This window comes from Echiichthys vipera (genome assembly GCF_963691815.1).
Source record: "Echiichthys vipera genome assembly, chromosome: 2".
In the NCBI taxonomy this organism is placed as follows: Eukaryota; Metazoa; Chordata; class Actinopteri; order Perciformes; family Trachinidae; genus Echiichthys; species Echiichthys vipera.
The window spans coordinates 12,842,309-12,856,100 of NC_139827.1; the positions used below are offsets into that span (position 1 = coordinate 12,842,309).

The 13,792-nt window shown below is 39.3% G+C and overlaps 1 protein-coding gene across 2 annotated transcripts in view; it reads right to left on the reverse strand.

Annotated features, from left to right (window-relative positions):
• npnta (nephronectin a) overlaps window positions 1-13,792 on the reverse strand; it is a 54,968-nt gene that overhangs the window by 18,349 nt on the left and 22,827 nt on the right. For both annotated transcript variants that reach the window (XM_083929660.1, XM_083929659.1), the window contains one exon: window positions 612-731. In XM_083929660.1, coding sequence (XP_083785786.1) covers window positions 612-731 — 120 coding nt within the window. The remainder of the gene's footprint in view (window positions 1-611; window positions 732-13,792) is intronic.

Genomic DNA, 13,792 nt, shown 5'->3' on the forward strand with positions numbered 1-13,792 from the left:
TAGTTTGCCTCAAGTGGTGAGCAATTCAGACTTTAAAGGCGTGAAAATTAATTTTCTTATGATAAAAAAGGAACTAATTAAAATGAGGCAGAGAGAGTCACGCCATGCTCGAGTGGAAACGTGAGGAGAAAATAGTTATCAGGTGGGAAACTAAATTTACGGGGAGACAAGTAAAGGCATTAGCTCCCATTCTGTAGAATACCTTAAGGCAACAAATAAAAGCTGCACATTTACTCCAGGGTGTAAAAATTCTGTATCTTTCATACTTTTCCTTTTAGGCCTCTCAGGGTTCTTCAGATGGAGCTGCTATAATGAAACGGATCAATGTGGAGCTGTAATCAAAACAGTCTATCAAAGGATTGTGAGGCTGCTGTCAGAGGGACTCACTCACAAGTGGATAAATGTATGTTCTTATAGTGAACATATGTCATCAGCATTGCCTTGACCTGGCATTCGGATATATACATTTAAAGTGAAGTGAAGAAAGCGACAAATCAAAACAAAGATTATGAAAAAAAAGAGGGGAGGGGAGGGGGAAATAGATCAGGAATGAAAATATCCACATTTCAGATAACAAAACAAACAGAGATGTGTGTGTGTGTGTGACTCACTTCCACAGGTCCCGTCAGGCATTAGCATGTAGCCGTTGAGGCAGTAGCACTTGTAACTCCCATATGTGTTCATGCACCTGTGTTTACAGGGCCTCGGCTTCAGCCCGCACTCATTTAGGTCTGCAGACAGAGAGAAACGGCATGAGTGGACTGGAGGACAGACAGACAGACAGAGAGGGACCCTCCAACAGAGAGGTGAAATTAGCCAGAGGGCAAAGGTGAAGAGGTCAGTGATGTCAAACCTCCCCCTTTACGCAGGGGTTTGTCTGTCTGTGCGTCTGTTAATGTGTGTGTTTTTGAAAAGGATGGGGGGTGTCTTCGAGGAAGTGCCATGTTCTGACAGGCCTGTAACTTCCCTCTTTGATGATTTAACAGGAAGCCAGTGTCAACTGTCAACCTGCCCATTACCTGCAAGTGATAAAAGATGCTATTATACCCTCTGACTCACCACGACCTTGTGGTTGTAGCTGCAACAACCTGCACTCTATGATAGATAAATATAATTCCAGTGTTTTTATTTAGACATAAAAGTAGAGAAATCTCACCCACAAGATCATATTAGAAAATGATGCTGTCTGACTTCGAAGCAGGGAGGCTCCTGGGAGAAAGGAATATGCCCTGAGCTCAACACCTGTCAAATGCTTATGCAAATTCAAGTCGTTATACCCTTCTCACCGCACAACATTTAGATGTTTCAGTCGCAGGGCCCTGATGTTGTTTGGTGTGTGTTACCTCACTGGAATGACTTACTGACACTTCTAAATGGAACAGAAACGCTGTTAATGTTATTAGTTATACATTTCTGCTACAATAAGTCAAAGTGGCTTCCATGTGAAGGGTTTAAGGTGGCTGTTGTGCATCCAAAAGCTAGATAGCTCTAAAGTCCTTTATGATGGCGGACATTTTGACAGGTCATAGCAGGTGTAACGCACTGGTGTAACCAAAAACGTTAGTCATGTCCTCATTTCAGTTAAGAATATCAGTTCTAGGACTTACTTAACTCCTAAATGGAACAGACATTAATGTTATTAGTTACACCTGTTTACTTCCTTCAGTGGTAAGTCAATGTGTCCATCATTAAAAATGCTTGGAGTGAGTAAAGAGGTTTATTTTTACTGCATACTCCAGTGAATATTTACTTTACTATTTAAATTGAAGAATGTAAATGAAGTTAAGTGATCTAGAAGAATAAAAGCGGATCCGTCCTACATATTGTTTGAACAATATAGAACATGAGTTTCTTTTTGTTTTTGTTCTGTGATGTGCTTTTTATTGTGAACAGAGAGATGTGCTGTTCAGTTAAATAAAATGGCTGTTCATATCTGAAATAAGTTATCCAGATACCTGGAGAAACACCTGGGAGAAGAGAGGAAAAAAAAGCCCTTTACCAAAATAATCTGTAGATATTTTTTGTTTTTATGTGAACGGCTCATGTGGGATACTATTTTTGTTTTACATGCTTTTGTTTATTTTTCCATGTTTTGTATATGCAAGACCGGAAGACATGTACTGTATTTTAAATAGTGGTGTCTGGTGATGCCACGTGGGATGGGCCAAATGTTTATGGCATGACACAGAAATAAAAAAATATGAAGAAATTAATTAATTATTACTATTCATATTATCATTTACAATTACCCTTCAAGGAATTAAAAATAATTGTGTTATTATAATTGAAAGCTAAATAAATAAAATATTATTTTTTAATATTGTAGAAATGCAAACGTACACAGTATGATAACAATCAATTTTCATATAACAGTTTTATGTGAAGCTGGTATATTGCTGCACCCTTAATGCTGGCTCATTGACATCAGAGCTGTCTTTACTGTTATTAATGACACCTGTGCAAGAGGTCCATTGAGCCTGAATTAAAGAAATGTGCTTTGATTTAATCCTGCTGCAGAAGAGTTGGATAGCTCTATTGGCTTATTTTTTACAGCAGTTAGTTTCACACACGGTTGAAGATAATAAATGGTATTATTTACAGTTTGTGCTTTTCTTACTAGACAAGTCAAAATGTCTGCTGAGAAAAAGGTCAATATCCATTCCACATAGAATATTGATCATGCTGCCATTAGCTGTGGTGGAAACTAACTTATTATTTCCATTACTGTAATTGCGGTTCTTCGCTGTGTATTTGTTCTATTTGAGTAAGCTCAATAGTTCATTTGTATTCTCGGTTCTCTCTGCACTCATTCTTTGAGAAAGAGAGGGGTTATAGAGCAGCCTGGATTTATGCTGTTCTGACATGGAGACGTAGATTTTTCATTTCAGTTTTTTTCAAACCTCTCCAGTTTTCAAGATTAAGTTTTTCTCTCTTGCAGGGCACCACTGAATTGAAAAGGGTAGGTTTCAAAATCTATCCTTACTTTTACGAACATTTTGAAAAAAATAACAATACTTCCTGTAACAGTATAGCGATCTTCCTTACTGCGGTTTGAGCCATGTCATGGAATCACAATAAGTGGTGCTGAGGGTGCAACGTTACTTTTAACTAAGCCTAAAGAATTAACAAAATAAGCCCCATTACTGTAATGATTCATCAGGAACAATTTTATGTTTAGATATAGCTGTGTTACTTATCAGTTCAAATTCCTTTAAAGGGGACATGTTATGCTAATTTTCGGGTTTATACTTTGGGGTTTCTACTAGAACATAGTTACATGACTGAACGCTCGGTTACCTTCTGTCTGAAACACTAACCAGTCTACTCTGACTGGTCAGCGTTTACACATCAACTGCACTCTTGGTATCTTTGCACCATCATTGCAGCCGGGGAATGACTGTAAGAGCGCTGTAGCGGCACTTTCTACCTACAGTATATAAAGGATATATGTGACATTGCAACCTTACAGAAGTCCTGACGGCTCTTTTAAAGGCACAGTTTCTGAATAGGGGCTGTGTGCATCTCTCTGTGGATTGAGCATTTTTCATACTTTCACAGTATTTATATAGCACCTCAACCTGCTTTTATAATCAAAAAACAAATACATGGAAATCTCACTTTTACAATATCTGACATTTAATGTAAAATGTGTAATGTGTAGGTGGGGTTTAAAGACCAATGGATGTAAACAGAGACAGCGGGTATTGATGGAATTGAATTTTCACATATTTACATATTTTTCTCACCTTATTTCACCCAAAACATTTTTTTTGGGGCTCTGGTGGGAGAAAAAGGCCCCAAAGGGGAAGATCCAACATGTACCTACACAAGAATCCATCACACTGGAATGATAACACAGGCTCCAAGGAATATAAATAACTTAAACTATGAATATCGCCCCCCGTTTCTGCGATACAGTACAACCATCACAAATAGATTTTGTCTCACTGTACAGCACATGAGGGGTCATTTTCATCTTGGCTGGCTGCACTGTAAATGGCTCCATGTTTAGCTCCGTGGACATATGCAGGGCACATTCTTTGGGTGCTGCATACCTCCTACATTTAACAAATACCATAGATTAATTTGGATGAATGACGGAGCAGATGCTCACAGACCCCACCTTTTATTATTGGTAGCCTCTGGTCTACTAAAGCCATGTTGGCTGATTCAATAGGCGCGGCTGGAATTTGCTTGTTGAATCCATCAAGTGACGGCAGGCTTCAAGTGTTCCATGACTATAAATTCTTCTGGATATGGGAGTCAGTTTGTGAATGCAGTTGTCACACGAGGGCCATGCGGTGAAACATTTATAGGGTTACTTTCACTGATTACAAGAGTAAGGATAACAAGGAGCACTGCAGTTACAAGTGAATGTATCTGAATCTGATTGTTTTGCTCATATGTGACCCATATCTAATTTGCTTTTGACATAGTGAACAGCACAAGTTGCATTGAATCTGACATTTTCGAATCAGAATTAGGCCACTTGTAAATGTGGTACTGAATTGGATACGTATCAGATTTTTTTGAATGTGACCGCAATCTGAACAGACAGGTCGCATTTAATGCGACTTTGACGTCATTCTGACATGCGCTACACTGTTTTGTAAATGAATGACATATAAAGTTGATTGAAAAAAAAGTGTGCCAAAGGCCAGGAACACAGTGAAGCAGGCGGCCAGTGGAGGGATAGTGACTTTTTAGACCTGTTTTCACACACTGTCTTTTAGGAATAAGCCATAAAGTCCTACAACACCGTTTTCCATCACCATGTTCGCTTCCGTAAACACCATTGTGGCCTGATGTCATCAATGATCAACTGCGCATGTGAGTCACTTCAGGATCAGCAATCCGTAGACAGGACATGTTTAAAGACTTATGTGAACAGCCAAACAAAAAATCAGGTTTGAGCAGTAAATCATAATTGTGCATTAAGACCTGCAATGTGAACGTAGCATAAGAGTGCCACCATTTTCTTTATGCTACTAAACACAGACACGTGTGACAAGCAACCAACCTTTTTGAATTTACTGTTGAAATGGCGTTGATAAGAAAATAGATTTTTCAATATATATTAATTCTGAATATTTGAACCAGTGATGGCTATCAGCTGAAGTTATTGTGCTATCATTCTACCAAATTTGTGGGAATATGTGTGTCACACAATTTTTCTGTTTGCATTTAAGACAGAAAAATGCATGTCATGGGTGGAGACATGCCAAGTTTATTATTGAAATTGCACTGCCTACTAATTAGGCATATGCGACTGGTGTGCTCCACATGAATAAATAATTATTTCTAAAGCCTTTCTCAAAGACTGATTTCTAAAAAATAAAAAATAAAAAATAAAAAGCAATACTTATACTAAGCCAAAATGATTTGTCCTGTCGTCAGACAGAAAAGCTTAGCTCTGTTTATTTTCACAGTCAAAATCTAAACCCTGCAACTGTCTCTTTCTCACACGATAATGTCTACAACACTCACACCTTCACACACACACACACACACACACATGCACGCATTTTAATTGGCGTGTCAACCCTGTTGTCCTCCCAGGTTTTCACAGTAAACAACCGGCATTCTTGTCACTGTGGCTACAGAAAACCCTAGAAACAATGTCCACTGTCAGTGTGGCAGGGAAACAGGTCTCCACTTGCCTGTTGCACTGAAAAACAGCTTAAAAATGTAAATGAGGGATTATTGAGATGGTCACATTCCTAGACAGAGGCAGCTCCGTGAGCATCAGCACATGCCAGACACAGCCACGGCCTCCTCCATGTACAAAGAAACAGACAAGAGAAGGGAGAGAGGACACAAAGGACACAGAGGGATGGAAAAACAGAGAGATAACAGACAGACGCAACCACCAGTTGACACTTCGACACGGCCCCAGGACTACAGAAACCTATGATAGGAACCCCTGTAGGGTGCTCACTGTACGCTAAATGAACTGCTAAGACACATCTGAAGTGATGTAAAGTGGAGTGATTTATTGGGTCAGCTCCACCGTGGTATGCTATGCTACATTCCCGACACGCCTCCATCACTGACAGGGAGATTAGCGGAGGGCTTTCTCTTGGAGAGTGTTATTTTCTTGCCCTAAAGAAAATTACACTGTTTAGAACTCCAGGCCTCTTTCTAGCAGCGATGGAGGAGTCATGAGTGCCGTTTCCATGTCAATGATGGTTTTAAAGGGTCGGAGGAGCTCTTTGTTCCAGGTGCTCAAAAAAATAGGAAATTGAGAGAGATGAAGGGTCATAGCAATAAGGAACAATCGTGATTGCTCTTTGGTACTAAGAAATGGTTTCTCATGGTAGAAAGTGAAAGAAAGAGAGGCAGAAGTAGAACGGCTGTGACAAGCTTGGCATTCATGCTGGTATTTCTTGTGAAAATCTACTCTTGGGTGGTGTCTCTTCTGCCAGGGGAAGACATGAAGCCAGCTGAGAGTGGCATCCGCTCCTCCGCAGTCCGCGCAGTGCAGCACCATGCATGTTGCTATGATGGGGAAGGAAAGGAGAAGCTGTTGGGGGAGGAGGAGGGGGAGGTCGATCGAAGAATCTCACCCTCCATCACTACTCTTGCTGGCTGATGGTCCACAGGAAGAAAGATAGGAAGGTGACTGGCCCACACTTGTGGGGTTAAATAGTCCAGCTCTTCTTCTTTAGACAAAAGAAAAAGGTTTAGAGGGATAAGGGGGGAGTGGGTGGAAGGGGGTTTGATAAAGATAAGGTAGTTAAGGGTAAAGAAGAGTCAGGAGGAGCAAAGGAAAGAGACACAGAGAGAGAGGGAGAGAGAGATGTAGTGAGAACAAAAAGCACCAACCAATGGATTAGAACACCTCTGACCACACCACATTCCTGTAAAGTAAAGAGGAACACTATGCAGCAAAGAGGATTACAATTGTGGGAATCGGACATGAGCTGAGTATCAGAAGAAAGAAAAAAAATCTGGGGCACATGGGAGAAAACAGTGAGAGTGTGCGCCCCTTCTCCTCCTGCCCTTTTCTCTCTTGAGGGTGAAAGAGGACCTGAGAGATTCACAGTATCTCAGGATTGAGAGGATCTTCTTAATGTGTATCTGAAAGTTCAAAAGAATGGACAGGAGTTACCATTCAAAGAGGCAAATCACTGTTTCACTACAAACACTTCAGCCTCAAGAATCTCCACCCCTCCCCTTTCTGTCTATCCATTCATCCACCCAGCGGCCTTTCCTCTGACAGTCAAGTAACAACACCTATTGTTAAGCGACAGGAAGATGATACAGCTACCTCTAACTGTTTTGCACGCTTCAAATCACTGAAGCGTTTCCCTATTGAGAGATGGGGTAACCTAAACTGAGAGGTTATGCAAGCCTACTGCATTCCTGCCAACCCTACGCAGGACAGAAACACTTGTCACAGGCCTTATCTGGAAATAGGCGCCATGGATGGTTATTGGAAAAGACACTTTAGTAGCTAAGAACAATAATTCACTGAGAGAATCATGTAGCAGCGCAGTACTGCCGAATAAGAGTTTGCCTCTCTTCTTGAAGGCCGGCAGGTAAATACTCTTTGCAGAAAGCAAATCAGGAACTTATTTTGACTTAACATCTTTAAAAACTAGTTTATTAAGTTAACCTGAAAAATATCAGGAAATAGTACAATATAAAAGTAGTGCAATACCACTAAGCTGTGGTGTAGTAAGGGACTATATTATATTGAGAGGTGTTTTGAGTATTATCATTTACACATTGACATGCATATTCTGGATAATAAATCTCTGAATTGTTTAGACAGAAGTTGAACCTAAACAATATCCAATTAAGTTGGAAGACAGAGCAGCTTTACTGGAACATGAGGCTATATCTCCCCCAGAGACAAACTGCATAGTTATCTGATGGGATCCGAGACTGATACCCGTGGGACTCAATAACTGTTGAAATTGAACTGTGAGATGCAAAAGCGGTGCATTGTGTGGCATAAATAATAATAATATTAAAAAAACAATGTGTTGTACAGTGCGTTGTACACCTATTGCACGCTATTTTTCATTTACTTTTACTTCATGATAAAAACTAAATAACCAAAAGGCATCTGCAGTAGGTTGATTACAATATTGATCTGATCTCATCAACCTCTTGTCCCACTGAAGCCAGGTGCTGAGATTTAAATGCTGTTCAAAAATCTCCCTTCCTGGTTGGTATGCAACGCTTTCCTGCCTTTTTTCATTTCGTTTCATTGGCTCAGTAATAGAGGACTGTCTTTCAATTCAGCACCTGGTATGAGGAGATCCTGCCGTTTAATATTGTAATATATTTCCTCTGACTTGATTAATCGTCTTTAAAGTGAAAATGTGGCTGTCTTCTTTGCATCATTACAATCACTGCTGAACGGGAGGTAAGAAAATGATCAGCTTTATTTCAGTTTCTACTTCCGGCTTTTAGAGGTCATCCATCCATCCATTATGTGTAACCACTTATTCTTTGCAGGGTTGCAGGGGCTGGTGCTGTTCCCACCTGACATTGGGCAGGGCTTCACCCTGAATCGGTCACCAGACAATCGCAGGACTGACACATAGAGACAAATAGCCATTCATGCTCACATTCACATGTACAGGCAATTTAAAGTCAACAATTAACCTAACATCTGCATGACTTTGGACTGTGAAATCAAGCCGGAGACCCTGCAGAAATACCCCACACTAACACAGAGAGAACATGCAAACTCCACACAGAAGGGCCAAAGGTCAAATATTACTTCATACTCCTTAAAAGACCTTGTTTGAGTGGAAAACGTAGCTCAAACAAATACAATTTGGAGTAATGAGATAATAATTGAGGGAAAATACACAGTATGATGACATGCATGCAATACTTTAAATACTAGCAGCTGTGTGACTGTCAGCCAGGAAAACAAATAGCGACAGAGAGGGATTGGTTTCTAAACCAGCAACTGTAAAGTGTCTGTCTATAAAGATAAAGATTGTTGGAAGTAATCACAAAAGTTTTGGAGACAGCAATGTGGCGTCGCCAACATATAGCAGTAAGTATTCGCTTGGATTCTATAATCAGATATAAGAACAATAGGCACACTTACTTCAAACACAGCTTGAGACTATCATATTTAAATTGGTATTAATTATGTAGTTGCCTGAAAAAAGAAGGTGAAAAATAAGAACGCAGCATCTGGAAGTATTGCAGCTGTATTGCTTCTGATGTCTGCTGATGTCATTCCTCCAGCAAAATCTTTTTATACTGTCTTAACAGCAGGTCAACTACACACAATTAAATCCACTTGCACGGAATAATCATCTTATTAAAATGATTGGATCAGCAGGGGGAGTGTGCTGCAAAACTGTTAAACAGATTATGCCTATAATGAGTTTATTTGTGCAGCCAGTGGGTTTTCATCTATCCCTACCATGCTGTATGGCAAATCCAATTCTCATCTGCACCAAAGGTGAAACACTTCCTAAAACTGAAAGGGATTCTTAAAGTAGTGCTTAATATTCTTGACAGCTGAATGCCTGTTCATTTAATAATGAACATAATCTGATTCATTCGAATGATGATCCCATTGAGCAGTTGAGATTTTCTGTATGGGAAAAGCAAAAAAAGAGAGATAGACACTATGGAGAAATGATTTGACAGGTGGAAATAGCTGCCACTAAAAACAGACATGTCGTCCTTGAAGTACAAATGTCTCATAACAGTACCAGATGATAAAAGTTTGACAGAGGAAAATACGGCTTTGACTTGGAGAGTGCGGAAATCAATACAGTATCTGCCATGTTTTGTGTTTGGTGTAAACACTCATGCTTCCTCTGGGGTTTGTTTTTGCTCCATACAACTGCTGTTCCTAAGGTATTTAACACCCTTGTTAACCAGATTGCCTCTGGGGTCACAGATCTATCCATGCCTCCCATTAAGAGCAAAGGAATGTTCGTCCAAAATATCTCTCCGCACAATATTTTATTTGTATTCCACCTATTTCTAGTGATGTTACGTTTTGGAACAATTCTTTTCAACAGCTCTTTGGTACAAATGAAGGGAACTGAGTCTTGCTTGGTGAGAGCTGTTTTTTTTTATCATTGTACATACCTTTTTTTTTATTGTGCCAGCAAAAGGTCAACAAAATATTAAAAGGTCCCATATTATGCTAATTTTCAGATTCATACTTGTATGTTGGGTTTCTATAAGGACATGTTTACATGCTTTAATGCTCAAAAACACATTTTTCTCATGCTTTGTCTGAATATACCTGGACTCACCCTCTATGGGAAACACCCAGCCTGCTTTGATTGGTTAGTGTTTCCCGGTCTTCCAAATCTGCACTCTTGGCGTTTTAGCACCATCATTGCAGTCGGGGAATGCCTGTAGCATCACTTTCTATTTACAGTATATAAACGGCTTGTTTAAAAGCATAGTTTCTGAATACAGGCTGTGAGCATTTCTGTGCAGACTGAGCATTTTAATGCTTTAATACTTACTTTCACATTGTTTATAGAAGTTCACTCAACCTGCTGAATAATAATAGTAAAAAATCAAATTTTTAACAATATGGGTAAAGTAGTAAATTACTGACAATGCAAAGAGATAGACAATACAAGTAATTTACTGCTGCTAAACATACACATGCAAAATAAAAAATGTATTAATTTAAAAATGAGGTAATGTTTCAGTTTGAATCTGAATCGTACCCTATCATTATCCTAATGATGATTTCGCAAATAAACCTAGTAGCCCCCTTTAAAAAAAAGAAAAAAGAGCGTTGAAAGAAACGGAGCCATAAGATCTGCCTCCTTTCAAAGAGCCATAATTCCCATAACTACTTATTACTCATTAAGCAATTTCTTTGGGAACATCATTACGCCTTAAAAATGGGAGTTGAATGATCTAAACTTAAATACTTGGTTCAAAGTTGGGAGAGGTCTGAACTGGATATAAAACCTTCATCATGGTTCACATTGTTTTCATTATTCTAAGAAAAAATTATTAACATATATTCAAGACAAACACTAAGTTTTCAACATGTCTTTTTTCTTCACAAAAGAACGTTTTAACTCTTGATCAGTGCATGCTGGGATTTCTGCTAATGTTCTGATTACAATTCTTTAGAAACTGAATTTAATGTTAGCTCTCAGCAGTGCGTTTATTCAACTAATTCAGCTCATTGTTTAAAGTCAAATGCTCGATCATCAACATACTTTTTGTGAATAAAACAGCAGTAGGTATCTTTTTCAGACGCAGTGAACTGTAATTATATAGAGAAGCGTAACCATGGTAACCAGTGCCAACCGCAGCTCTATCGACATTGCCACACAATGCTTAAATTAATGGGAAGGGTGAACGACTAGTCCATCGGTTGACTTGCAGGTGACAAAATTGAATACATAGAAATGTAAATTATAGCATGACTGACATTACAGAGCTGACTAGATAATGTCCAGTATTTGCATACTGTCATATTTCACCCAAAATAGTATGCAATGGTATGTATGTAAAATACTTTAAATGAGTAAGTCATATGTTAAGATTAAGTTTAAGGTTGGATATGGAGAATAAGCAAAACAACGCCATCTAGTGTCTCAAGATCGTAGTGGCAACAACAAAAAATAATTCCAGCAGTCGGGGTTATGAGGTTTGTTGCAGTGTGTCAAGCGATCAGCCTGCGCCATGTCAAGTGATGAATCATACAGGGTAATGACTAATTTGGATTAATCAATTAATTTCACAGCAGTATTTTACCTTATCCAGTCTTTAACTTGTAGTCTTTCTTTGAGTGGTGTGTAATAGATAAGCTAGCTAGCTCTCAACACAAAATGATTCCTTTTCTGTTGCTTTTGGCTGGTACAATGTATGCAGAACGTGACAGAAACCCGTTAAAAAAATGTAAATATTAATTTAAACTAAATATATAGTATTTTTGAATGGAAAAGCAATACTTTCATTCTGTACCCCTCAAAAGGCCACGTGGGTGTATTCTTTTCTTCTTTTTTTTAAATATAGCTATAAATAAAGATTCTACATATTCAACCTTGAATTATAAAAGTTGAGTTTATTTCCACTAAATTGCTGTATAATGTTAGAGTGTATCAGGGTGACAGCTAGACCGTAACAGCATTGAGGTCAGGAAAGCAGCTCTGGGCAACTTATTTCAGCCCTTCAGTTGACTCTTTATGATAGATGTGCTGCTCCAGGGGGACAGGATATTAGAATGCTTCGAAACATCGGCCACCTGGCACATCAATAGTATACCTCAAATCAATGTTTAATGAATGCTGCATTTAAATGAGAAGATCGAATCTATGGTTTAAGAATAATTAAATTGGTTTCCATAGCATGTGCCAGCTCCAAACAGAATCCAAGGTTATCTCCACCTAAATAGGCTGAAAGGGCAAGTCTGCCACTCAAAGCTGAGTGAAATGGAAAGCTCTGTAAAATGTCTGGAGCTGATTGGACAAATGGGGCTTCGATGGACACTTGAAAGTACAGTTTCATCTTGAGAGGTCTTGGAATCACATTTGTCAGATAAGTCTGTCTGAAGGGTTGGCAGCAAAGTCTATTGTAGTTGGATATGGGACGCTGATCCTTTTTTCTCTCCTCTTTGTTGCAGATTAAGACAAAGTACAGCTGTCTGGCTGGGCAGACAGGAGCAACCTATAGTCTCCAAATGCGAGATGAGTCATTTGGCACATTCCGGAAAGGATTTCAACGCCTCCACCCCCCTACTCCTCCTCCACCACCTCAACCCTTGTTTTTAATTACACACTATCCTATTCCTGTCTTAGGGCGTGAATTCCACAAGTGTTTTTTTTAAACTGCTTGGATACATGTCAATTTACAAACTAACTAGGACGCTCTGACGCTTTTAAACATGTTCATGTTCAATCTGTGAGTGATGAAAATGTGCAAAAAGTTGCGTACACACACACACACACACACACACACACACACACACACACACACACACACACACACACACACACACACACACACACACACACACACACACACACACACACACACACACACACACACACACACACACACACACACACACACACACTCTTTCTGTAGCATCGGTTGCACTGTCAAGTTATCTGAGGTCGGTAATTGAGATGCTATCTTCACAGGAGAGGATTCACCCACCAGGGATTAGTCAACATGGCCTCACCACTCATTTCCATTAAGCTGAATGATCTTTCTCTATCTCTCTTTCTCTCTTTCAATCTTCTCCCCCTTGTGATTAAAGCACCTCTACTGTCAGCTGGTGGCAAACCAGCTTCCGCTTCATGAGTGGCCATTTTAATACGCTGGTATGGTGGAGATCTGGCCACTACAAACAATGATTACCATGCTGTTGCTCAGAGCTGAGAACAGTTCTCCTTAACTTAGTTTTCATGTGAAAAATGTTCATGCCAGCATTGGACAGGCTCGATTCGATTTCTTTCTATTTATTCCTTTTTCGTGTTCAATGGGTTAAGTTAGCACACATGAGATATGAACACTGGTCTCCTGGGTCTAAGTCCTGTGTTTGTTGGAACCATCTACTTCCTCTCCAGCCCGCCCTGAATTGAATATTTGGTCATTATACTACATCTCACCCAGGACAGTTGCTCTAAGCGTATAATATTGAGATGGGTTTACAATTCACTTCAATTCAATTCAATTTTTTTTATAGTGCCAAATCATAACAAGTTATCTCAAGTCACTTAACATATAGAGTAGGTCTAGACCACACTCTATGACTTATTTATGATTTACAGAGACCAAACAATTCCTCCATGTAAGTGTAGTAACAGCAAAAGTG